This window comes from Octopus bimaculoides, chromosome 7, assembly GCF_046866305.1.
Source record: "Octopus bimaculoides isolate indiv1 chromosome 7, ASM4686630v1, whole genome shotgun sequence".
In the NCBI taxonomy this organism is placed as follows: Eukaryota; Metazoa; Mollusca; class Cephalopoda; order Octopoda; family Octopodidae; genus Octopus; species Octopus bimaculoides.
The window spans coordinates 82,779,429-82,805,867 of NC_142934.1; the positions used below are offsets into that span (position 1 = coordinate 82,779,429).

At 32.6% G+C, this 26,439-nt stretch overlaps 1 protein-coding gene across 1 annotated transcript in view; it reads left to right on the plus strand.

Annotated features, from left to right (window-relative positions):
- The window catches only part of LOC106872053 (meiotic recombination protein SPO11), a 660,224-nt gene that overhangs the window by 131,890 nt on the left and 501,895 nt on the right, over positions 1–26,439 (plus strand). The window contains exon 9 of the mRNA XM_089355583.1: positions 10,310–10,409. Within this exon, the coding sequence (XP_089211709.1) occupies positions 10,310–10,409 (100 nt within the window). The remainder of the gene's footprint in view (positions 1–10,309; positions 10,410–26,439) is intronic.

Below are 26,439 nucleotides of genomic sequence, written 5' to 3' on the forward strand. Positions count from 1 at the left end.
GGATGTACTTGTGTGAGGAGAGTGAAAGACTTTTTTCAAGATGTATGTAAATTTGACCTGTGAAAGTCTACTTACTTATGAACTTTGGACGTACTTGTGTGAGGGAAGTAAAAGACTTTTTCAAATATTAAAAAAAAAAATTTCTTTTTAATCTTTGAAAAATATTTTAATCATCTGATAAAATCTTTTTAGTCAGTGGACTATTTTATTTTATTTTAGTTTTATTTTCATCTTTATTTCTTTATTTATTTTATATTTGTCCATTAGGCTTTTTGGTAGTTTTGAATTTTTAGTCGTTACATTTTACTTTTGATAAGCCATTATCTATTTGTATTTTATTAGAATATATATTTTTACCTTCTGTGATTTTATGTATATGTATTATTTTTTATGTGTTTGTAGACAATAGTGTTATTTATATATGATTAAATATTTGAGGGGTGGTGGTGTATGTAAAGTTGTTGACCCAAATTTAATGTTTGTTCTCTAACTAATGCTTCTATATGTGTATATATATATATATGTGTGTGTGTGTGTGTGTGTGTGTGTGTGTATGTATATATATATATATGTATATACATATATAATATATATATGTGTCTGTGTGTATATATATATATATATGTGTGTGTGTATTTATATATGTGTGTGTGTGTGTGTGTGTGTGTGTGTGTGTGTATGTATGTATGTATCATCATCATCATCATTTAACGTTCGTTTTCCATGCTGGCATGGGTTGGCCGGTTTGATAGGAGCTGACCAACTGAAGAGGTGTTTAGACTCCATGTCTGTTTTGGCATGGTTTCTCTGGCTGGATGCCCTTTCTAACACCAATCACTTTATGGACTGTATTGGGTGCTTTTATGCAGCACTGGCATGGGTGCTTTCTATGTGGCACCAACACCTACAAGCCCAGAAGATAAGGGATGCTCTGCTGGAGAAGATTACATGGAATAAGCCTGTATGCAAGAGCAACCACACTTTTACTTAACTTGACATGACTTTTCAAGCATAGCAAACTGCCAGGAGCCTCAGTTCTCCGTCATCCCCTCTGTAAGTCCCAACGTCTGTAGATCCTTTCTCACCACTCTGTCCTACATCTTCCTGGGTCTACCATTTCCACATGTTCCCTCTACAGTTAGAGATTGACACCTCTTGATGCAACTGTTTTCATTCATACACATTACATGGCCATACTAGCATAATCATCTCTGTTGCACACTACATCTAGTGCTATGTATATCTAGTTTTTCTCTTAAATCACATTCTGTCGTATATACACACTGACATTACTTATCAAGTGAAACATGTTGGCTTTATTTCTTGCAAGTCTTCACACATCCTCAGTAGTCACAACTCATATCTCACTGCCATGTAGCATAGTTGTTCATGCACAGGCATCATACAATTTGCCTTTTACTCTGAGGGAGAGGCCTTTCATTACTAACAGAGGTAGTAGCGCTCTGAACTTCACCCAGCCTATTATTCTAGCAGCTATGCTTTCAGAATAAACGCCACCTAAGTAATAGAAGCGGTCTACTACTTCTGGGGATCCCTGCTGGCATGTGAAGGAGTCTATTTTTTATACATTGCTGCACATCTGCCACATGTAAAGACTGCTTTCTCTGTTAGCCACCCAGTGATACTGCTGCACCTCTTATTTGTCTATAGCTTGCACTGGGTACACCGTATGGAGTTTCTTCCAAAACCTTTCCTACACATCAAGCAGAGCTATCTCCCTGAAAGGATCTGTGATTTGTCTGTTTTCCTACTTATCAATACTTTGGTCTTTGCTAAATTAACTCTAAGTCCCTTTGATTCCAGACCTTGCTTCCATACCTGAAATTTCTTCACTAGTTCTGGTAGTAACTCAGCTATAAGAACAAGGCCATCAGCACAGAGGAGCTCCCAATGGCAGCCAGTAAAAAGCACCGTTCAAGCATTATACCATTTGGAGGCAGTGACAAGTGACCAAGACATTTGACAATGCACCCTGCTTGTGTAGAGCTGTCAAGCCAAGTGAGACCATAGTCATGGCTGACGCCGGTGTCAGATCAATAGCACCTGTGCTGGTGGCACATAAAAAACACCCACTGCACTCCTGGAATGGTTGGCATTAGGAAGGGCATCCAACTGTAGAAATCTTGTCAAATCAAATCAGAACCTGGTGCAGCCCCCTGGCTTACCAGTTTTCAGTCAAACTAACCAACCCGTGACAGCATGGAAAGTGGATGTTAAATGATGATGATGATGATATATATGATGAGCTTCTTTCAGTTTCCATCTACTAAATCCACTCACAATGTTTTGCTATAGTAGAAGACACTTGCCTAAGCTGCCGCACAGTGGGACTGAACCTGGAACCATGTTGATGGGAAGTAAGCTTCTTACCACACAACCACACCTGCACCTATATATACATATATATTTATGTATGTATATGTGCTACATGTGTGTGTGTGTGTGCATGTGTGCACTCATACATGTTTGTGTGTATTACTAACTCCTTGCCTTGACTCCATGTGATAGTTGTAAACAAATGTCACTGTTACACAATCTTCTGTGAAAAAGTGTTTGGTCATGGGGAATATTACTTTACTTGGAAACAGGTGAGGATTAGACAGAGGAAGAGCATCTGGTTGTAGGAAATCTACCTCAACAAAATTCTATCCAATCCAAGGAGCATGGCACATTGGATACTAAAATAATGATTATGTGTTGAAAAGCACAAAGCTACTGGACAGTTCATTGCAAAATGACATTGTAGGATACTGACTATTAATCACAGGGTTTAAACATCCTCATAGATGTACACACACACACACACACACAAAACATATCCATGAATACATATTTTCATGTTCACCCCCCCCCCCCCCCCCCCCACACACACACATGCATGATATGCTTTGTACAGTTTCTACCAATTTGAGTCACAAAGTACTGGTTGACCTGGGTGGCAACAGTAGTAAACATTTTCCCTTTGGTACCACCGAGTGGAACTGAACCCAGAAACATGTGGTTGTAAAATAAATTTATTAATCACACTTGTCTGACTCACATGTGCTAATATTCACTAGATGTTGCTTTTAATTCACTGAATGTTTAATTTTACAAATTTAACAATAAAAAAATGATTTCTCAAATTTATATTTTGTCCAATATTGAAGGAAAAAAAAAACATGCTGTTAATTTTTTAAAACACAAAAAGTTAATTCTTCTCATTACAAAGACTGAAAATATTCTCATTCAACCAGGCTGTATTTTATTCTTTTTGTATTTCATTCTTTTAATCTTTTACTGATTTCAGTCACTGAACTGTTTTACCAGTTTAATACAAGGTCAAACACAACATTGATCAGTTTTTTTCATTCATGGAGACAGGGGGAAGTTTGTGAAAGCTAATCTACCTTAATGGAGATGCATAAGGGTTATAATACCAAAGCATTATACCCTAACAACTGACAAAATCAATGGTTGCCATGAGAGATTATTCTGTCATGCTCTTGTCCCATATAAACTACAATTTCTAAATTCAAAATATTTCATTTCCTAAATATGATTGATGTTAATTAGAATGGCAATTCAGGTGTGCAGAAAGAAGAGTTTCCAACTCTTTCCTTCTTTCCAAATGATAATTTTTAAAACTCTGGTGGGCAAGGTGTTGATATTAATAAATGCCCCAGAGTCAATGTTTTATCATTTACGTTTACATTTATTTATTTTAAATCACATATTACAAACAGTAGCATCGTTGATTACTGGCTTCTGCTGGTCCAAAGATTTTTTGATAGCATGAATGTCAAGGAACTTGGCATATTAATCTGGAATTCATTCTTGAAGCACAAGTGTTCTTAGTTTTCTTGCTTGTTCTCATATCTTTTGGTCAGTATGCACCTGGAGAAAATATGCATGCACACATGTACATGCATGCACACATACACATGTGCACATGTGTGCATGCACATGCACACATGTATACACATATACACATACATGCACACACACACACACACACACACACACACACACACACACACACACACACACACACACACACACACACACAAAGTTTCTGTCAACTAAATCTTCCTCAGAAGATACTGGATAAATTGAGATTATGGCAGAAGACACTTTCTACTGTGCTATATTCTTGGATCAATCCCAAAACTATGTGGATGTGAAATTACAACTACCCAGCTATGCTTACACCTGTTTATTCATCTCCTTTCTTTCTCTTCCTTCTGTTAGCAGGATCACAGCTCCCTTTTACCCCCTCATATTATCAAGGTTAGAGTTGATTCATGTACAGTTTTAAGCATCAGATGAGAATTAAAATTAAACATTTTATTTTCTACATATCTAGAGGGTTCTTTCATCATCTGCAAAATCTGTTTTGATAAGGCTAACTAACCATTTCACTAAACATTTGCAATAAAATGAGTCTGACAGTATATAATAACTTAGGAAGGAATGAATTCATGCATATGGGAATAATTCAGATGAACTAGATACAGGTGTTCAAAATTGATTAAAACATATGTAAAAAAGTGCTTCCAAAAACTGAGTGACTATAGGAAGCTGATTACTAAAAAGTAAAAGGATTATGTCAACTTGTTTTTGCTATCAGTAAGATACAACTTCAAAGTAATAATTTAGAAACTAGATGTAATTCTAAAAGTGGATGAAATAAAATATTGATGGCTTCATCCATATAGTAATAGATACTGTATTTATATACATAAAAAAAAGCAGAAGCCAGCTACATAGACTGTTGGAAACAACTTACAGTGTATCAGCAATTAATAGCAAGATATTTTATGACAAATAGTATTAAAATAGGTAAAAGAAAAATGATTGCGCTCTACTTATAGATTCTTCTTAGGTATATACAATACAAAAGTCATAATAAGGATACAAATAACATGAGACAGAACATGTCAGAAAAAAGCAAGCATACAAACATATCCAATAAATTTGAAAAAAAGAATTTCACAGCAATTCAGAAAATGAGAAGTATAATTTGTGTATGGCCATATTGCTAAAGGTCGGAACAAACTGAACTGGGATAATGAACAGTTGCACATTACTAAATAGTTATCTGCCACACTGCTAAGTATATCTTCAGAAAGGATATTCTAAAGCTCAGTTAAGCTAGTGTTACAATATTAATAAAGTAGAAGACATTAAAAAGTAAGCTAAAAAATATTATGTAACAAAGAAAAAATAAATTACTCGAAAACTAATACAATTTATATATTTGGAAAATTCAGGAGATAACTCCAGAAATGATTCAGATTTACATTATGACCTCATAAGCAAAACATAGTCTTCAATATGTTTACCGAAATATTGATGGAAAAAAAATCACTGAATAAATAACTGTACAAGATGTACATTGGCTAGCATAGGAAAATAGAATTGTTTAGATAATAAATAACTTAGAGATGCCATTCACCTGGAAAGCAATAGTTAGTGATAATATATAGAAAACAGAGAGCATAAAAAAATGCTAACTAGAAATAATTATGCAGTGAAGTAAAAGTAATATTAGTCCATGACTAATATTATTTACATTATTTGGTGACAAACATAATATAACCACTCATTAATTCTCAGAATTTACTTAGGAAGCTTTCAACAAGAAAAATGCCATATCATATAATAATCATCATACTCATAAGCAGGAACATACCTCATCTTGCTACAATCTTGTAGATAACAAAAGCACACTGCCTATAAAATAATACCAGCAAGAGCACCCAGTGAGTGTAAACCTCTGCCAAGGCAACACCAATGTCCTCTCAATGATTAGGCAGGTGTGATTTTTAAAAATGAGAATATCGGAAATAAACTCAGCTACTATCACAAACGAGAATACTAAAAGTGAATCCAACCACTCTCAAAACAATTAAGTAAGAAAACAGGAAAACTAATCCTGAATCCTTGTCCGGTACTGGATCAATCCCAAAATCTAATCAGTTCGTGCCAGTCACATGGCCGAACATCCCTGAAAGTTTCATTTGAATCCATCCAGCAGTTCTTGAGATATCTTGTCTATGGACAAACAAATGCTACTGAAGACAATACCTCTGCTTTCGCTAAGGTGGAGGTAATTATTAAGGAATTTTTTGACCACTCGAAACAATGTTATATTCTACACATGTGTTTCTCAAATTGACCATCACAAATTTCTCATCATTTACTTTCCCCTGCATATATGCATATATTAACTTTTAATATCAACACCCTCTACACTTAGCATCATACAATGTCACTAAAAGTAGTTATTAGTATATAAGTGCAGGACGACAAAATATTATAAGAAGGATTGCATATGAAAAACTCTGAGTAGCAATGTAATGAACAATCACTTTCAAATAAATGAAGAAATATAATCTACATGTGATGGGTACTTTTTTCACGATTATATACTCAAAATTTGTATGTATTTGTATCTGTGATTTTGTGTGTGTGTATAGGCACATAAATCATGTTTATATATATATACATGCATATGGACAAGGAGAGAGAGAGAGAGAGAGAGAGAGAGAGAGAGAGAGAGAGAGAGAGAAATAATTCCTCTTTTTATATATATATATATATATATATGCATACTATCATCATCATCATCATTTAATGTCCGTTGTCCATGCTGGCATGGGTTGGATGGTTTAATCAGGGCTAGCAAGCTGAAAGGCTGTGGCAGACACCAGTCTGATTTGGCATGGTTTCTATGGCTGGATGCCCTCCCTAATGCCAACCAAATCCATGCAAATATCAGTTTTTATCTCTTGTCTGTATATGTGTGTGTGTATATATATATATATATATATATATATATATCCATACACACTCACACAGTCACATTAAGATGTAATGTGTATATGTGACAACTTGCCAATTATGTTAGAGCTCTATAAAATTTACTCCTTTAACATTTGAAATTTATATGTCTGGAAGCATAATCATGTACACTATAGCATCCATTACTGAAAGAAAATATATTCTAAACTATAACAGGAAACCAGTTGCAGTGATATCTAAATATGTCCACTCCTACGTCTGTTTTCATAAATCTTATATAACTGTACTATTATGCAGCACATGTTTTTAGTGAATAGTCTTAACACAGAATTATGACAAATACATTATAATCTTGCTTCTATATAAAGTGAAAAACAATGAGAAAATAAGATGGCAAACAAGTTAGTGTAGCATGCTTCACAAGAAGCTATCTTGTCCAACAGGTATTGTGATATATGGTTGCATATCTACCACATAAAGATATTAGAGAATAATAAAGTAATATAGTTGGAAGATGGTAAGTTATCATCATTTCAAAGAGCAGGTATATAAGAATATATACACATGTGTATACAAGAATACTAAATGAAATGTTTGCGTTTACAGACATTCATATATGTTCAAACATATGCTCAGCCACTTGGACAGCAATTTCATGAGCAGGCTGTTCTGTTGATTGGATCAGCAGGAACACTTGTCATAAGTGACTGAGTGCAAGTTAGTTAAGAATATTGTGGAACGGAAACTTTTCATAAACTGGAATTTAAATCCTAATCTTTATAGAAGTTTATTGTATCAAAAAAGCATTGAAGTTGAATTACTTTTAATTTTTATAATTATAGATAACAACTCAGGCTATAACCCGAATCAGGCGTGCGTGAACGATGTCGAGAGAACGTGTGCTACGAATAATATTTTTTGACACAGGGCACTTGTAAGAGGACCAACAGACACTGAACGAAAATAAATGAATTGCGACAGGGGTCAATAAAAGGAGTCTGAGTTATTGGCTGTAATTACATACTTGAAGCCAGTGTTGGCAGAAATTAAATCAGCTTGCTGATTTATACTCGGGCTAAGCCTGAACAGCCTGAGTGCCGGAGTCGTCACTGAGATATGTATATATACATACATACATACACATATATATATATATATATATATATATATATATATATATATATATATATATATATATATATATCATACATATATATATATATATATATATATATATATATATATATATATATATCCTAGCTGATGTACCTGGTAATTCCCAGGAAAGCGGGGCTTATCCCTTGGTTCTGTTCTTGCAATTGTTTTCCTAATCCAATAACAACAATACAAAGTATGTAGCCCTTAAAACGGTTTTTGTGCATTTACAGAGAATACCAAATTGTCTTATACAGGATCTTATTTTTAGGAATTCCCAATAAGTTATGAATACCCAAATTGTGAAGTCAGTTATGTAATAATATGAACTTATTTACCCAATAGTAAGAACTCAAATAAAGTATCCCCAAAAGGATCTTTTATGCATTCCCTGAGTATATAGAATTTAAGAGGAAATTCTAATAAGGTATGTATGCTAAAATCATGAAGCATGTTACGTAATAATAGGCTAATCAGATATGAGATAATAACAATTCAAAGTAAAAAACTCTGAAAAGGGCTTTTGTAGGTTCCCAGAGAATATTTCACTCAGCAGCGCTAGTGCTGGTATATTCGTGAATGAGTCACTAACCAAAATAAGTGGATCTATTGTTTAGGAAAGTACTATTTACTTGTTTAAGGGTTATACTGGATAAATTGCAAAAATAAATCTAATAGTTCAAATTCTAAGAAATAAGCATACTCAATTTGATTTATACCAAATGATTTAGGAAAATGAATGGGTTATTTCCCTTGGCTGTTAAAATGAAATATATTAGATATATATAAGGATCCTTTCCAGGGACCCTGTTATCGATTTTTCAACAATCTGAGTATGCCATAAGGTTTCCAGACATGAGTTGTACTCATGTGTCAAGTTTCATCAAAATCGACAAAACAATGTAGGAGAAGTTAGCTAACAACTCCACAAACGCACCCTCAGACAGAATTTCCTACATATGTAGTAGATATATATAGTTGATGCACTGGAGTAATAGTGCATGGTAAATGGATGTCCTCAGATACCTGGGAGAATCTGTTAGAAGTTGTAGATATCTTTTGTTATTTAGGTGACCTAATCAACAGTGGTTGAGGATATTCTGAAAGTATCGAAGTTAGGTAAAGAACAGAATGGAGAAGTTCAGGGATCTAATCATTTTGTTGGTAACAAAATGTTTCTCTATCAGAGTGAAAGGCAAACTGCATGGTGCTTGTATACAAACTGCAATGCTAAATGGTAGTGAGATGGTCCTGAATGTGGAAGATCCGTGAGCACTTGAAAGAAATGTTGCAAGTATGCTCCAGTGGATGTGCACTGTCTATATGCATGATTGGTCAAGTACAAATGTGTTAAGAGAAAAACTGAGCTCCAGAGGAATCAAACAGTGCGCAAGAGAAAAAACTGCTTTGGTTTATGAATGTCATGCATATGGACAAAAATAGTTACCTCAAGAAATGCTGGTCACTCCCTGTTGATCAATCTTATAGAAAAGGAAAACCAAGGAAGATATGAATTGAGGTGGTGAAGGCTGATCTAAGAATACTGAAACAACTGGTAGAGCTGACAAGGGACTGAGATGCTTAGTGATATGTACTACTGGAGAAGAGTTGTCCAACTATGCTTGTACATTGTGGTTTAGTTTCTCAAAGTGTAATGAATATGCACATAATTGAATCCCCTCCCCACTGATCCTATCAACTGTGTCTCTCCTCTGAGCCATTTCCTACTAACATCTATTTTTCCTTATTACTATTGACAATCCCCCACCACCTTTGTCACTATGTATCTCTTACTCCCCACAACTCACAATCTCTAACCACACTCCTCAGCACCTATTACCCATCCTGTTATCACCCATCTTGTCATCACCCTCTTATTTCTGTGTGATTCTGCTGCTCTAAGAAATGAAAGCAATACCTGTTACAATATACCATGCCATATCACCATTATTGTACTTCCAGTCACCTGTCCCTCATGTCAATACTGCTCTTGATCAGTATTCATCTCTCATTCTTATTGTCCCACACTATTATTGGTCATATCCACCCTGTTTACCATTCACCACATTCGTTCCCTATATATATTTGATCTCCTCCACCAAATGTTTATGTCATATAAACATATATGGTACTTTGTTGTGAAACATATATGTATATTGATTTCTAACTAGTTATTAGTATTGCTATGCCTAAATGAAATAGTAAAATATATATAACATACATACCTATATACACACACGCACACATGCACGTACACACACATACACACACACACACACAAGTGCATACACATATTGTCTTTCATATACATACAATAAAAATGTGTTCAATCATATTTATTTTAAAGGGTAAAGGATTTCCAGATATTAATACACGTTTGCTTTTGAAAACTTTATGGAATGAACTCCGCATTCCTGTATTTGGCTTAATGGATGCTGATGCTCATGGTAAGTTTACTTTTTTGTTTCTAGTTTAAAGATTAGTCTAATGTACGTAAAAGATTTTGAAACTGAATTTTCTTTTTCAGGTTAAATGATATAATTTTTCAAATAAAACAAATCTAATATGGAAGAATTTTAAAATTTTAATAATGTATATCTTTGTTGCTTTAAAAACTACATTTGTATTTCATATTAATGTAATATTATATTTTTTAAAGTTGTATATGGAATGTTATTATTTTGAAATGTTTCAATATGATCTTAATGAATATAATAATGGAAATACTAAAGATCTGAGCTAATATATTATGTTTCAATACAATTTAAGTATTACTGCAGTGTTATGTCATTTCATTTGTTATTAATATTCATTTCTTTAGTAGTGAAATCTTTTTTATATTTTAATTGAATATATTCTAAATTATTTGAATGTATGGTAAAGCACATAAATGACTTTGTTAAACAATCTTAATAATAGCTCTTATATGAATAATATCACTAAAATATTGAATAATGTTTTTTTATTTCATTCACCAATATTTCACTGTTTTCTGATAATACTCAAGAACAAGATGGATTAGTTGTATAGATTAGTGTATTTAAAAGTATTGCTCTTTGTCTACTCATACTGCCACATTGATCTGGAATTTTAGATGGTTTCAAAATTTTAGGAACTTTTTAACATTGCTTGAAGGTTTCTCATGTAAGAAAGCAGTAACTCTGAGTAGAAACAGAGTAGATTCTTGAGTCTTAGTATTCAACTTTTCTAGTGCTTGTGTCAAAATAAAATGCACTTAATCTATTCTTTATTATGGTGGGCAATAGAAAGAGTGTTGTGCTTATACCATGTCCCTGAAAAAAACAGGACATATACAATAAAAATGTTTGAAGGTCTTCTCTGTTGCTGTGTCTGTTAGATGATGAAGGCCACAACATGTATTAAAATTCTTAAGAGCCATCCACTACATGTCATTATGGCGAAACAGGTATAAATGACAATAAAAAAATTTTGTGCAGTGGGAACTAAGAACCATGCAACCTAATTTGACACCAGTGTAAAACAATAAGATATGCATTTGAATTTTCTTGTTTTACAGCTCAATCATTGTTTTACAGTTTTAAAAACCTATCATTTCAGTGATGTTGTGAGATTCAAATCAATTTTTGATGTTTCCTTATTTTAGTCTTCTTTCGTAGCTAAGGATTCAAAACTTTTAGTCATTTTCCATAATCCTTTTTGAATGATTGAATGATGCAGAAAAGTATTCAAAAGTACTCTTTTCCATGTTTGTAGATATTATTACTGCTTTCTTGTAAAAATTCTTAGAATATCCTTATTTGCCTTGATTATCAGATAAAACATATACAACAGAGTGATTTGTTAGTTTGGTTAACTTCTTGTTATCTATACATTGCTGCAACTTGTAAATATACATTGCTACATTTTCTTCATCCACTTTGCTTATATTCACCAGTATCAAGCTCTCTATTATTCTGTTAATCCTGATGGCAAAATGTAGTAAAAAAAATGTTCATGCTTCTGTCACATTTTAATCTTTTCTACATAAACAACTTTATATTACATGGGATTCTGTTGAGATCTGTAGCTTTAACTGTTTGAAGGTTTTCTTTGTTTTTTTACTAGCTCCTTCATGGATTTATATAATTTATCCTAAAATTAAATTTATTGCATCATTAACTTAGGTCCAAATAATTGCCAAGAATTGTTTTATTAACAGTTTGGTGCCAGAAGAAATGCAGAGGAAAATTTTGTTTTAATATTTTCATGGCTCATTTCATCAGTCCATTATTCTTATTTTAAGGCTGGAGAAAAGATTAGACTCCCACTAGAAAAATATTTAGCTACGACAGTATCTAACAGAAGCATTACAATAAGATGAACTTTTAAAGAATTTCATCTAATTGCAGTATTTTTGTTACAGCAAAAAAGCTTACTTATTTGGTACACAATAATTCCTAGATGTTGCACAAGCATTTATTGACAGCATTTGCAAACTGTTAATGAAGAAAAGTGTATGAATATTATGCTTATTTTGTTTCATTACACTGATTTTCCTTGCATATCTGCTGACAGAAGTATTTGATAAACATATGCCTATTGTTTGTGCTGGAAACCTGTCTTGATTTTGTTTTCTTATATTTTCTGAAAATGCATTTATAAGTTGATAGTTTTACAAGTTGTCATCAGCAATTTCATGGTTTTAACATTATACAAAGTATAAATGAAATGCATGAATATATTTGATATTCATGACTTTAAATCAATGAATATAAATAATTATAAAGACAAGAGATACTATGTTATTGATTTAGCTCATTATTATTATCATTTTATATGACCTGTAAGCTATTTATCATCTGTGACATATCCATATACTAGATAAACTATTTTGGTTTTTTCAAGGAAATATTTTCTGCTTTCTATTCTATAGTAAAAATATGCAAGTTTTGTTGATAAATCCAAGTGGTTTGATAATGATTGAGTCCTTGTTCTTTTGTTCTTGTTTTACAGTTGCAATTTTAACTGAACTACTTTATTGTTGTAGCATGTTTTCATGAAGGGTTTTGCATAATATCCTAATATGGTTATTATAAACTATATATATGTATGTATGTATGCATGTGTGTATGTGTAAATTTATATGCATATATATGTATGCCTGTACGAATTGTGTAACCTCTTAAATTGTTTATCTAAACATAGTACTTTAAATGTGGAAGATACCTGACTAAATAAAGAATTGTCTCTTGTGATTTATATATTCTTCAGGAAGATACTTAGATCAGAGGGAACATAATAAGAAAGATATAAATGTAGAGTTGTAAGTGCAGCATATAAGTGTAGCATACTCGCTTATTTTTAATATTTGCCTTTACTGTTTGCAATTAAAGAAAGCTGTAAGAGAAACAAAATTTTATCATATTAACCGGAGAACCAGTTTGATAATATTATAAAGCAGCACATACCAAGAAAGTGCATCATAAAATCACTTAGAATATCTAACATAATTTCAAAATTCCATTCTCTTCTAAGGTCATTTTCCAGTTCCATGTGAAAAGCTAAAATAGCTATTTTGAATATTGCATTAGCCTAAATGGTTGTATTGTATTGAAATAAAGTTTCACCTTGTGATCCTACCCTATATTGTTTTCATTCTGGAAATTTTAATAAATCATAAATCTGAGTAGATGATAAAATACAATTAATAGACACAAATGCAATGTTAAAAACAAAAATATAATGAATTTAATATACATAGGAATACCCTGCATTATGGGAGTAATATATTCCTGCAAAACTGCCGTAAAGCGAAATTAATTTTCCCATTGATTTTCATGTTATAAAGTGATAATGTTTCTCAATGGTTATTTTTCAAGAAAACAATAAAAACAAAAATCCAAATATAATATGTATATATAAGAAGATTTGAAGAGAAATATGTAGGGGAATGAATAAGAATTGTAATATTGTTCTCACTGCAAAAGATGTTGACTATTGTGTGAGGGATGGAATTGCTAGAATGAGAGTTACTGGGAGGATGAAGGGACACTATCTTCCATCATATAGTTCATAATCATCAACATCTACTTGAGAAGTGTAAAACAACAAAATTGATGTTTATGGCACATTGTCTCTTTACAGAGGTCAGTGTAGAAACTGAGTTCCTTATAAACTCCTCTTATAACGTTTATATTATATTTACATTTAGAGTTATCAGCAAAAACTAGTAGATATTCTCTGTGCTCAATTTAAGTGGAGTTAGTGGAATTTCCATATTCTCCACAGTATATTCTGGTTGCTCTTATTCTAACAAAATCAGCTCATCATTAGATAAACTTTCTCCTCTATGGAACACTAGCAACTTAGCAACATCATCTTCCATGGCTTCTTGAAATCCTACATCATTTGTAAGTATTACAATATCTATCTGAATTTTGTGTAGACTTTCTGCATGTGGAAAAGTACTAAAATCATGGATACAGACAGTCTATATATTTTTCAAGCATCATTCAAAATTGCTCATGATAGGGTGTGGTGCAATGATCTTTAATGAATATGAGTAGTGTTTGTTTTTTCTTGTTTTTGAAAGAAACAAGATTAGCATATTCCCATTGGAGGGATATGCTAATCATGCATTCAAGGTCTCTGCTCATGGTATCAGTTTGGGCTTGGCATGTGGTGTTTAGCTTGTGAGTAAATGATACATACTTGGGGAATGTTAGGGATGAATGAAGGATAGTGTTATCTGCATAAGAGTAAGCAATGCTGGATGTGGCAGCAGGTAAGTTATTGATGTATAGAAAAAAAAAAAAAGTTGGAACAGAACTGAACCCTAGGGTGTGCTGGAGTCGATAGAACAAGGGGGAAAAGTGCTCCATCAACACACAATGATAATGTGATCTGATAGGAAGCTAGTGAATCAATAGATGAGACAGGCGGAGTCTATGTGTGAATAGTTTCAGTAGAAGATTTGCATGCCAAAGAAGATCAAAAGCTTGGTTGATTTTGAATTTAGCAACGTTGATTTCATCCAAATTTCTCCAAAGTTAGAGTCTAGAGGGTGTGATGGAGGAAAGCAGGTCACCAGTGGATTCATTTTTATGGAAACCATACTGGTGGTCATTAATAAGAAAAAAATAAGAGTCAATTCTGAAATTCAAATAAATTAGTGATAATAGTTTATTCAGCTATTTTATAAGATAATGTAAAACACAAATTATATCAAAGAAGATTATACAAAAGAAAAAAAAAACTTGTTATATGTTATAAACAGTGTAGCAAAAGTACACACATAGATATATACTACATTGGACAGATCTGAACATTTTATCTAGTCACTTTAATATCATTTAATATCATTGAGACAAATTTTACACACTTGAAAATTCATGCTAATATGCAATTAGTTATGTAATCTTTGGGAAAGGTATCATTATTATTTTAATAAAAAAATTTACATGCCAAAATAAACTATTATTATATTGACAGAGCTAGTCAAAATTATTTTTTTAAAGCAATTAACCTTTCATAAATCTCTGATTAATCAGTCTATTCAATCCACCTATTAACTTTCACGTTTCTTAATGAAAAAAGACATTACATAATGTAATTAGTAAAATCATGGTTTTGTGATCTACAGTATAAGTCTGTACATGACGCACAGTTTACATCTATATCCCTATGCCAGTGTATAAGTTTTTTTTTCTTAAATTTTTATTTTGATTTAAGATGGTTGAATCTGTAGAATACATCATTTAGTTTTGTTTCCTAGAGTTTCAAGTTTAAATTCTGCCCAGCAGACCAAGCAACTTCATAAAGGTCATTTGTTGGCTTGAGAAAGCAAGGTCGAAAAGTTTGGTAAGAAGCAAAGTTAAAACAAACAAGATAGCTGGTTGGAATCTTTCATTTTGACAGGTTTTTATCATAAGGGCTTTAGATGGAGATTGATTATGTTGCCATTTTGATATTTTGATTTTTGTTATTTATGATTGTGTCTTGCATATCAGATTTTCAGTGACATAGATGACTTTTGTTTGTAGTTTATATGTATAGTCTTCTGATGCCTCTCTTTGCTTGAGTTTCTATTGATTCATCAAAATACCTTTAAGTTTTTGAATGTCTACATCTAAAATACTTATTTCTTAATGATTAAGAATAAAGATTGTATTTCACAAAGTGCTGAGAATGTTTCATGAATATTTAAGTTTGGATGATTCTATGTTTGACTATCAATACAATTTTCAAGAATAAAATTCATTTATACATCAAATTTAAATAAAAAATATTTTATTACCTTGCATTAAAACTACGTACTTTAATCTATTTCTCTTAGTCAATGAAAATGGGTCCAAAACTTAATGTTTTAAGCATCAGTCTATATAAGAACATACAAATATAATATCTAGTTTGTACTGAGGAAAATAAACAAATGTTATGTAAAAAGAGAAAAATAAAACAATTCCTTATATTGTATTTTCCAAAAATAATTCATTTTTATAAGAGAGCCAAAAATACATATTCTACTGCTCTTTTTCCTTACCCATCTATAATTTTTCTTCATTAAAATCAATAAGAATGAAGAAATATAACTACATTTACTGCTATAATTAATTTATTTAGAAATGGCACATCAATGACATATTCATTGTGATAGTCACACTGGATAAGAGTAAGAGGGAAAAAGAAAACTTAGAAAATAATTCTATTTTATCTATTTTAATATCCAGCATAGTTTAAATGAAAATGGAAATGACTCAAGAACATGGTCTTTAAATGTAAAATTAAGGATAATAAACAATACATAGACACAGACATAGCTGTATAGTAAGAAGCTTGCTTCCCAACCACATGGTTCCGAGTTCAGCCCCACTGTGTGTCTTCTACTATAGCACAAGCTGACTAAAGCCTTATGAGGCAGAAGCTGAAAGAAGCCCGTCATATATATCTGTGTGTGTGTGTGTGTGTGTGTTTGTGTGTGTGTTTGTCTCCCACCACTGCTTGACAACCAGAGTTGGTGTGTTTATATCTCTGTAACTTAGCGGTTCAGCAAAAAGAGACTGATAGAATAAGTACATGGGGTCGATTCATTCGACTAAAAGTTCCTCAAGCTGGTGCTTCAGTATGGCCACTATCTAGTAACTGAAACAAGTAAAAGATATGATTTATATCTTATACACAGTAGTTCAGGCTTCCAAGTTCCTTAAACTCTTAATCACAACACTTCTGCATTTGTTAAAAAGTACTAATACAGGAATTTTGTTGATAGTATATTTATATTTCTTTAGCATATTTCATGTGACCGTTTGTTTTATTTGTATTTTATTTTTACAAGTTCATTTCGTTGCTGAGGTAACTTCTCTAAAAGCTGTAAAAATATTTGCTTCCAATAAATGATGAAGCATGCACAAAATTTTGCTTATAATTTAAAGCACAATATATAGATATTTATGTTATAATTCATCTATTTTGTAGTAGGATTTAGAAATCAAAAGATCAATATATTGAGATACGAAGAATGAAAAGATAAGAGGATTAATTGCAATATTTAAAACACTCCTTCAATGCGAGAAATTTTGTGCAGTTTGTGATGCAATTAATTTTATTCAATATATCTCATTACAGATAAATATTCCCATATTTGGAAAGAAACATATTTCTACTATAATTAAATATCATCCAAATCTCTTTCCTATACTGGAAGGTGTACATCATGTTTGCTTAAAACAGAATTAACATACTTATTTAAGAACATAACTAAATGTAAGCATCATTTGCGTTTGATTTTTCATATTTAAAGCTGTATCATTATGTTATAGTTATAAATATGAATGCAATTAGAATAATTTATTTGATTGATTATTATATTTTTAATAAAATGCATTTTAAGCTTGTCAGTTCTTATTCAGTTTTCCCTTTACTAAGTGACAGCAAGGTTAAATCTAAAATAAAATCCTCAAAGTAATTTTTAGGCTTCACTGTACTGTGAAGCTAGAAATTGTAAAGCTCTCTCATATCATACCCTATTGTCTTAAGTCTTAAGTAAGCAAAAAGTGCATGAGATAATATATCCTACACAATCCAAAAAAGTTAGGATAGTCAAAACTGAAATAGTTCTGATCATAGGTCCCCTCAGTTTTGGAAGTCTATTGTGAAAGTAAATCCTCAAACAAATATAAGCAGATAATCATTAATACCATGTCATATCAAAGAAGAAGTAAGACAAGAAATATATTCTTTTATACTCTAGGCACAAGGCCCGAAAGTTTTGGGGAGGGAACCAGTCGATTAGATCGACCTAGTATGCAACTGGTACTTAATTTATCTACTTCGAAAGGATGAAAGGCAAAGTCGACTGCAGTGGTATTTGAACTCAGAACATAAAAACAGACGAAATACTACTAAGTATTTTGCCCGGTGTGCTAACATTTCTGCCAGCTCACTGCCTTAAGATAAGAAATATATCATTATATGTTTACTCAGTTTTAATTTGTTGCAATCCTGCCTAAAATTAAATGTTTCATTCAATAACAAATGGCAAATAGCACTGGTTTTATTTGGAATTAAAAAAAAAAAAACCCACATAAAGACACAGTATAAAAATCTGATTTATAATCACTATACTAAATTCTTTAGAATGAAGTCAAATTTTGTTCATTATGTTGCTTGAAAAATTAATAAAAATAGAAACAAATATTCTGATGTTTAACGTCTGATTTTTCCTACTTGTATGTATTGAATAGCCATATATCTTATTTGTATGCATTTCATTTTCCATTTCTGACATATGATCTGATCATCTGAAGTATGCTTCAGGCTATCTCTACTTCAAGCCCTGTCCTCTGCCATATGGACATTTGTCCCATATCGACTCTTATTCATTGCTGTTATATTATCTGTACCAGAGCAGTCATCTCCCTTGGATGTATTGTCTGATGATTATATTACCCAAGAACATTCTCACTTTGTTCTTAATATGACTCTTCTGTTAGAATAGAACATTTAATATCTTATAATGTAGTCATTTCTTACCAATTATGGCATATTCTCTGACTTAGCTGTCCAAGTTTCTGAGCAAGCAAATGAGAGAGGGAACGTGAGAGAGAGAGAGAGGAGAGAGAGATGGGGAGAGAGGAGACAGTGAAAGAGATAGAGAAAGAGAGAGAGAGAGAGAGAGAGAGAGAGAGAGAGAGAGAGTGTGTGTGTGTGTGTGTGTGTGCGTGCGTGCGTGCGCGCGTATGTTTGTGTGTGTGTATTTGAAACTTTGGAGAACAGCTGTCCTCTAAACTTTTCAATTCGTTGCACTCTAGATATTAAGCTAGTTGCTCCAAATTAAAAAATAGCTATTAGATGCATTATTTCAGTCAAAAAAAAAAAAATTCCTTAATATTTACTCTACAGTTTTTAGGTTAGTGTTGTAAAATAACTTGAAAGAGAATGAATTTCTACAATGTCACAATCATGGAATGAAGGATTGCACATATTTATTGCATCATGATCAAGCACATTGCAGCTGTGATCATTCAGTCTAATAACAAACGTATCTTGGGTTGCATTATTCATTGTGCACTTTTCTCATTTAAACAATTATGCAATTTGAGGGCAATCTGACTGAAGTATTAATTAGATGGATGATATTCATCTGAATGTAATCAAAAATTCAAAAGCTAAATTAATGTAATAGTGGAACATATTTTGGATTGAGTCTGCTTCTGTCTAGGAGCTGTCTCATACAGAATACTGGAGACTCTGCTTGCAAACTTCATTAGTTCTTTTAACTTAGTTCTTTCCTATATGGCTTGAACCATTTTCTTTTTCAGAATCACTTTGATACTCTTAGATTTTGCCTATTGTAACCTCTAAGGCTGTTTTACTCAAGATTACACAGCCAAATTAGGTAAATGAATGATTAACATGATATCAGATAATTTTAGAACCTTCAGCATCTCAAAAACTGAGAGGTTTTTACAATCCATTTGCCTCTTTCTGTATCAGTCTTTTCTTGGACATTTTGTCTAGTCCCTATATCTAATTATTCTAGTATTTCTATTGTGATAAGGCGATTTCTTTCCCAGTTGATTAGAGTAATCTCATATGGTAACTCTTGTATGCATCTTTTTTCTCTTTATCGTTGAAAACAAGTAGCCCCTTATTTTGAATATCTTCATCAACAAGATTCTATTTCACAGTTTGAAAGCTTTTTTTTTATATTCCACATTCTCACAAATGTTAGTATATCTACAATCGTGCATTTGATTAACTTTTAACTTTTGTATGATATCATATTCTCATGCCTTTCAAGCAAGTTGGGTTACATTCTATGTTCTTAGATATACATTCTTTTAGCTATAACAATCCTCTTATTTCTACATTATACTAATCTGAAAAGGATTGATAACTGAATATTGAGAAATTGTGCATGATACATTATTAACAATAATGATACATGTCTAGAGAAGAATGATCTAGAGGAAGTAGTGAGATAGATAAAAGAATTGTAAAAGTAAAATATTGACAAAACAAATGCACTGCTTAGCTCTCTCTATACCTTCAGTATGTCAGTATGTAAAGAATCTTAACAATTATAGTTTGAAGGAATTATTTCCTGGTATGTTCTTTTCTATAAAAACAGATGAAGAAACTTTATTCAACTTTAATAGATTTTATAAATTAATTCTATTTATGTTTTATTGTTAAACTTATTTTGAAACAACTTATTTTAAATCCTAAGCTCTTCATGAAGTTTGCTTGTGTAAAGTTATTAGAGATCATTCTTTTAATAAATTTTTCTATATTGTTCTTTAAAAATCATAATTTCAAAAGTAGTTTCATTTTCTTTTTATAAATTGCAACCTAGAACAACTTTTTGTTCGCATTGAAATGGATACTACTGAATTTAAAATTAGATTGCATGGCTCGTCACTAGATGTACTTGGCTAAGAAACAAAATAATTTTGGGGAGTATGTGAAATTTGAAGAGACTTAGAAATAATGTGATATTGATTACAACATAAAAAATAAAAAAGAAACAGCTATGCATTTTGAAAATGTCGAGACAAATTAGTAATTCAACTCAAGTGAATTTTTTTCTTTTTTACTGTAGGCTACATGCTTCATTCAGATCCAGTTTAATTTTTATTTTATTTTTCACTATACTAAAGCAAGAAAACATCTTACTAGTGCACAACTGATATTTTATAATTGGTTTGGAAATATTGCTAAATAAGGAATGTAGAATAAGGAAAATAAGGAAACATAAACAAGTTTGAAAGTAATATATCAACCCTCATTTATCTGGTATTAATTATAGATATTTATGAACGAGTTTTTAAGCTTATAATATTCAGAGATATTTACATCATTTATATTTATATAATTTATTGGTCTTACAGTGTTGAAAATAAAATTCTATGCTTTGTGGAACATTACCATGTTCAAATCTAATTACTGTATACATGTCCTCTTCTAAAGTAAATAAAATGTGTTTCTCTTACATACTGGAGCCAACAGAGTATTTTGTAATTGCACCCTTCATTATCTGTTATCTATTCATCAATAAAGTCTTTCATCAGAAGACCTTGTTTGGTCTTTCTATCAAGGCCTGTGATGAAGTCTTCACTCCTTCATTCTCTCTCTCTCGCTCGCTCTCTCTCTCTCTCGCTCGCTCTCTCTCTCTCTCTCTCTCTCGCTCTCGCTCTCTCTCGCTCTCGCTCTCTCTCTCTCTCTCACTCACACACACACACACACACACCCACACAGATGCCGTTTTCTCCTAACATATATTTTCCTCCACCTATACACATGCATGGAGGCACATGGTCTAGTGGTTAGAGCAGCAGACTCACAGTCGAGGGATCGTGGGTTTGAATCTCAGACTGGGTGGTGTGTGTGTTTATGAGTGAAACACCTAAGCTCCACATGGCTCCAGTAGAAAGTAATGGCAAACTTCTGCTGATTCTTTTGCCACAACTTTCTCTCACTCTTTCCTCCTGCATCTTGCAGCTCATCTGTGATGGACCGGTGTCCCATCCAAGTGGGGAACCTATACGCCAATGAAACTGGGAAACCAGCCCTTATGAGCCAGGTATGGCTTGAGAAGGAACAAACAACAACATACACATGCATAAAATTTTAACTGAGTTTTTATCATCTTAATTTAAATAAGCCATTCTTATCTGGAGTCTAAGAAAGTATGAACAGTATATAGGTCCTGCTTTTCCATATCAGATGAATTAATTTTAAAAAGCATAACAACCACAAGAATTATGCAATATATATATATATATATATATATATATATATAGGTATGACTGTGTGGTAAGAAGTTTGTTTCTGGGTTCAGTCCCATTGCGTAGCACCTTCATCAAGTGTCTTCTATGGCCTCAGACTGACCAAAGTCTTGTGAGTGGATTTGGTAGATGGAAACTGAAAGAATCCCTTTGTATGTGTGCATGTTTGTGTGTGTCACTGTGTATATGTTTTTCTCCCACCACTATTTGATAACTAGTGTTGGTGTGTTTATATCCCCATAATTTAGTGGTTTGACAAAAAGTACTGATAGAATAAGTCCCAGGCTTTACAAAAATAGTTACTGGGGTTGATTCATTCAACTAAAAATTCTTTAAGGAGGTACCCCAACATGGCTGCAGTATAATGACTGAAACACATAAAAGATATATTATATGGGTTTATTATATTATATGGGTTTATTATATTATATGGGTTTTTGGTTGTGTAGAGAAGGAACATATTTTGCAATCATGAGATAAGGAGCATATTTTTCAATCATGTTGACTAAGAGTCTATCATATATTATCATCACCAGTTTAACATCCCTTGTTTCATACTTGCAAAAATGAGATGAAACTTGATGAGAAAGATTTTCTATAGTTGGATGTACTTTTTGTTACCAATTATCAGGTTTCCAAGAAAGCTGATATTTCCTTTAGTTCTTCAAATACAAGCAGCTTAATGTTTCCACTGAAGAGTGGAAATTGTGAGCACTGCTTACTTGCAGCTAGAACATGACTTTAAGACAAGGAGTTGCACATACTCCCTAGTATCGTCCAACACTACCAGAGATTTTGGAGTAATTGATAACAATCTAAGCTGGAGTTCCCACTTAAACAGCAAGGTTAACTTGGCCCACAAGGTGTGCTCCTGGATCCTGAGAACTTTCTGGTCTAGAGATGCCTACACCATCATCCTTTTCTACTCTACTTTTGCCCAACTCCACCTTGAGTACTGTTGCCCACTGTGGTCTCCCCATACAAAGCAACTCATTTTGAAAGTGGAAGCACTCCAGAGGTCAATAACAAGAAAGATAGATGGCATGAGATGGGGTCAACTAAAAAAACTCAACCTCTCCTCTCTCCAACGCTGCCAGGAGCACTACATCATTTGTGTGATGTGGAAAATATTCCATCAATATTGCACAAATGATGTTGGTATCAATTTTAAAATCCATCCAAGATTTGGTCCCTGTGCTATCAGCCCCCAACAAAGATCAAATTCAGGACACATTACATCACAACTACTTTACCTCTACCGGTCCAGCTCTCTTTAATACCATACCAAAATGCATCAAAACGGAAATGGATCGCTTAAAATTCAAAAGTTCACTGGAAAAAATTTCTTTAAAAAATCCTAAACCAACCTCCTACACCCAGATATGTCTCCACCAATAATAACTCTTTGCTAGAGTGGGCCATGGTGCCCCATATATGATGAAAAGACTTCACCAGGTGGTGCTATTGAGTTAGACATGGCCTGGGCCTATACTGGCCGAAACCTATCAAAGTTAGTTTTATATATATATATACACACACACACACACTCCGTGTTTTTCTCCTTGTTTTCTCCATATTCTTTCTGTTGAAGAGCATAGCTCGAAATGTTAAAGACTTTCTCTATTCCCGAGCGTTAAACTAATACATCCTTTTGTTGTTTACATCACCTGTCCTCGTCTGTTGTTGTTTTTTTCGTAAATTCTCCCATATATATATATATATATATATATATATATACATATATATATATATATATATATGTATGTATGTATGTATATATATATATGCATATATTTGTGAGAGTGTGTGTATACATATATTCAACAGTTTGCTTTCTGTTTCCTTTCTACCAAATACACTCGCATTATTTTAGTTGGCCAGAGTGCAGTAGCCTAAACCCTGCAATCGTTATTACAATGTGAACTTCATAATCACACAACCATTTTTGTGCTTATATATATGTGTGATTCCCCCCCCTCTCTCTCTCTGTATATGTGTATATATATATATATATATATATATATATATATATATATATATATATATACATACATATATACACATATGTATTATTTCTATGGCTTTTCTCTATCCATAGCCTTTTCAGACACTCCTTTGCAAAGAATAACAGTGACAATAGTTAATCTTCAGTTTGAATTTTGGTATGTTTGTTAGTGAAAGGAAAATTTGTGCTGGAAAATGGTTTTAGAGAGTGCAACTCTACTTAAAACGGCTTTGGGTAAGTCTAGTGAATAACAAATAAGATCAATGCCGCAAGTCAGGTAATTGGAATTTTGTACTCACAGCAAGTCCAGAGGTACAGAGACTATTGTAACAGCAGTAAAAGAGATAAATGGTGCATACACATACATTAGATGAAAACATACATATATGTGTGTGTACCCCACTCCCCCACCATTTAATGTATTTGTACATATTTAGCTGTGGGAAGACCTTTCACCATAGAAATAGTCTCAGAAAATCTTTTTCATAGGTAATATGGGTGAAACCATATTTCCACCCTGAAAGATCTTAACCATGTCTGAGTGTATACAAATGTGTTAAATACAATTGTATTGTACACACACATATTTCATTCAATGATGCTTCATGTGCCTTATATATTTATTCATATATATATATATATATATATATATATATATATATATATATATATATATACATATATATATATATATATATATATATACATATATATATATCTTTCTTTTTACTTGTTTTAAGTCATATGACTGAAGGTGAGGTGGAGGTACTGCCTTGAGGGATTTTAATAAAAAAAATCAACCCAAGAACTTATTTTTGAAGGTTAGTATTTATTTTATTGGTTTCTTTTGCCAAACCACTAAGTTATGGGGACATAAACACACCAGCACCACTTCTCAAGCAATGGTGGAGAACAAACACTGACACAAAGACACACATAGATATATATACATACATACATATATATATATATATATATATATATATATGACAGACTTCTCTTAGTTTCTGTCTACCAAAATTCACTCACAAGGCTTTGGTTGGCCTGTGACTATAGTAGGACATGCCTAAAGTGCCACACAGTGGGACTGAATCCAAGACCATGTGGCTGAGAAGCCAGCTTCTTATCACACAACCGCACATAGGCGTATGTGTTTTATATCTGTCTTTCTGTGCAGGTATGGCTGTATCAGTAAGAAGTCTTCACAACCACGTAGTTTTGGGATCAATATCACCACGTAACTAACCTCTACAATAGTCCCAGGCTGACCAAATTCTTGTAGGTGAATTTGGGAGACAGAAACTGCTGAAGCCTGCTGTGTGTGCATGCGAGTGTGTATGTATGTGTGTGTGTGTGTGTGTGTGTGTGTGTGCTTATCTTGACGTTGTGTGCTTATCATAAACAAACAATGAATGATTGCAATCTTCTATCAAAACATGTCCAGCCATTGTGCTGATCTTGTTTAAAGGATGAGGGGAATTATATCTTGCTTGAAAAAATGGGGGTTGTCATTGCAAGAAGCATCTGGACATAGAAAAAAGCTACCTCAATGGATTTAGACTAGCCCATGCTAGCATAGAGAAGTGAAAGTTAAAATGATGATGATGGTGTAGATGAAGTCCTGAAGTAAGCAAGAATATTATAAAGTAAAATATCATGTCTCTTTTTAAATGCATTATTTTATGACTCAAGGTTGTCTAATAACTCTTTAGTTTCCTGTATTAGATTAAGAGCATCCGTTTCTCTGATATACATAAAAGATGTACCATCTTGGGTACAACCTTATCATATGGTTTAACACTCCCACTTAGCTTTCGTGTACCTTCAACAGGGTCATTCTGTGGTAAGTATTTTAGACTAGATTCCCAGTCTGGGGATAACTGGATGTATTGATGTTCTGCTTCCTATTGTTATGAGTCACTTTTCCCCCAGTAATATTGGGGTCACTGTAGAAAGCATCCTTCTCCCTTTGATTAAAACATTAACAATAAGAGAAAATGTAACTACTGTTCAAATATTTTCTTATGTTGAATGGTAATTTCCATAAGCCATTATCTCATTGTGGTTTTACTCAAAGCTTTTTTACTCATGTATTATGTCAAGTGATTTTATTTCCACTCTAAGATATAAACAAGAGTTGAATTCATTATAAGAAACTAATGAAGTAGTCATCAATTTTACAGTATCACAATTATAATATGGTACTTAAAAATCAATAAGATT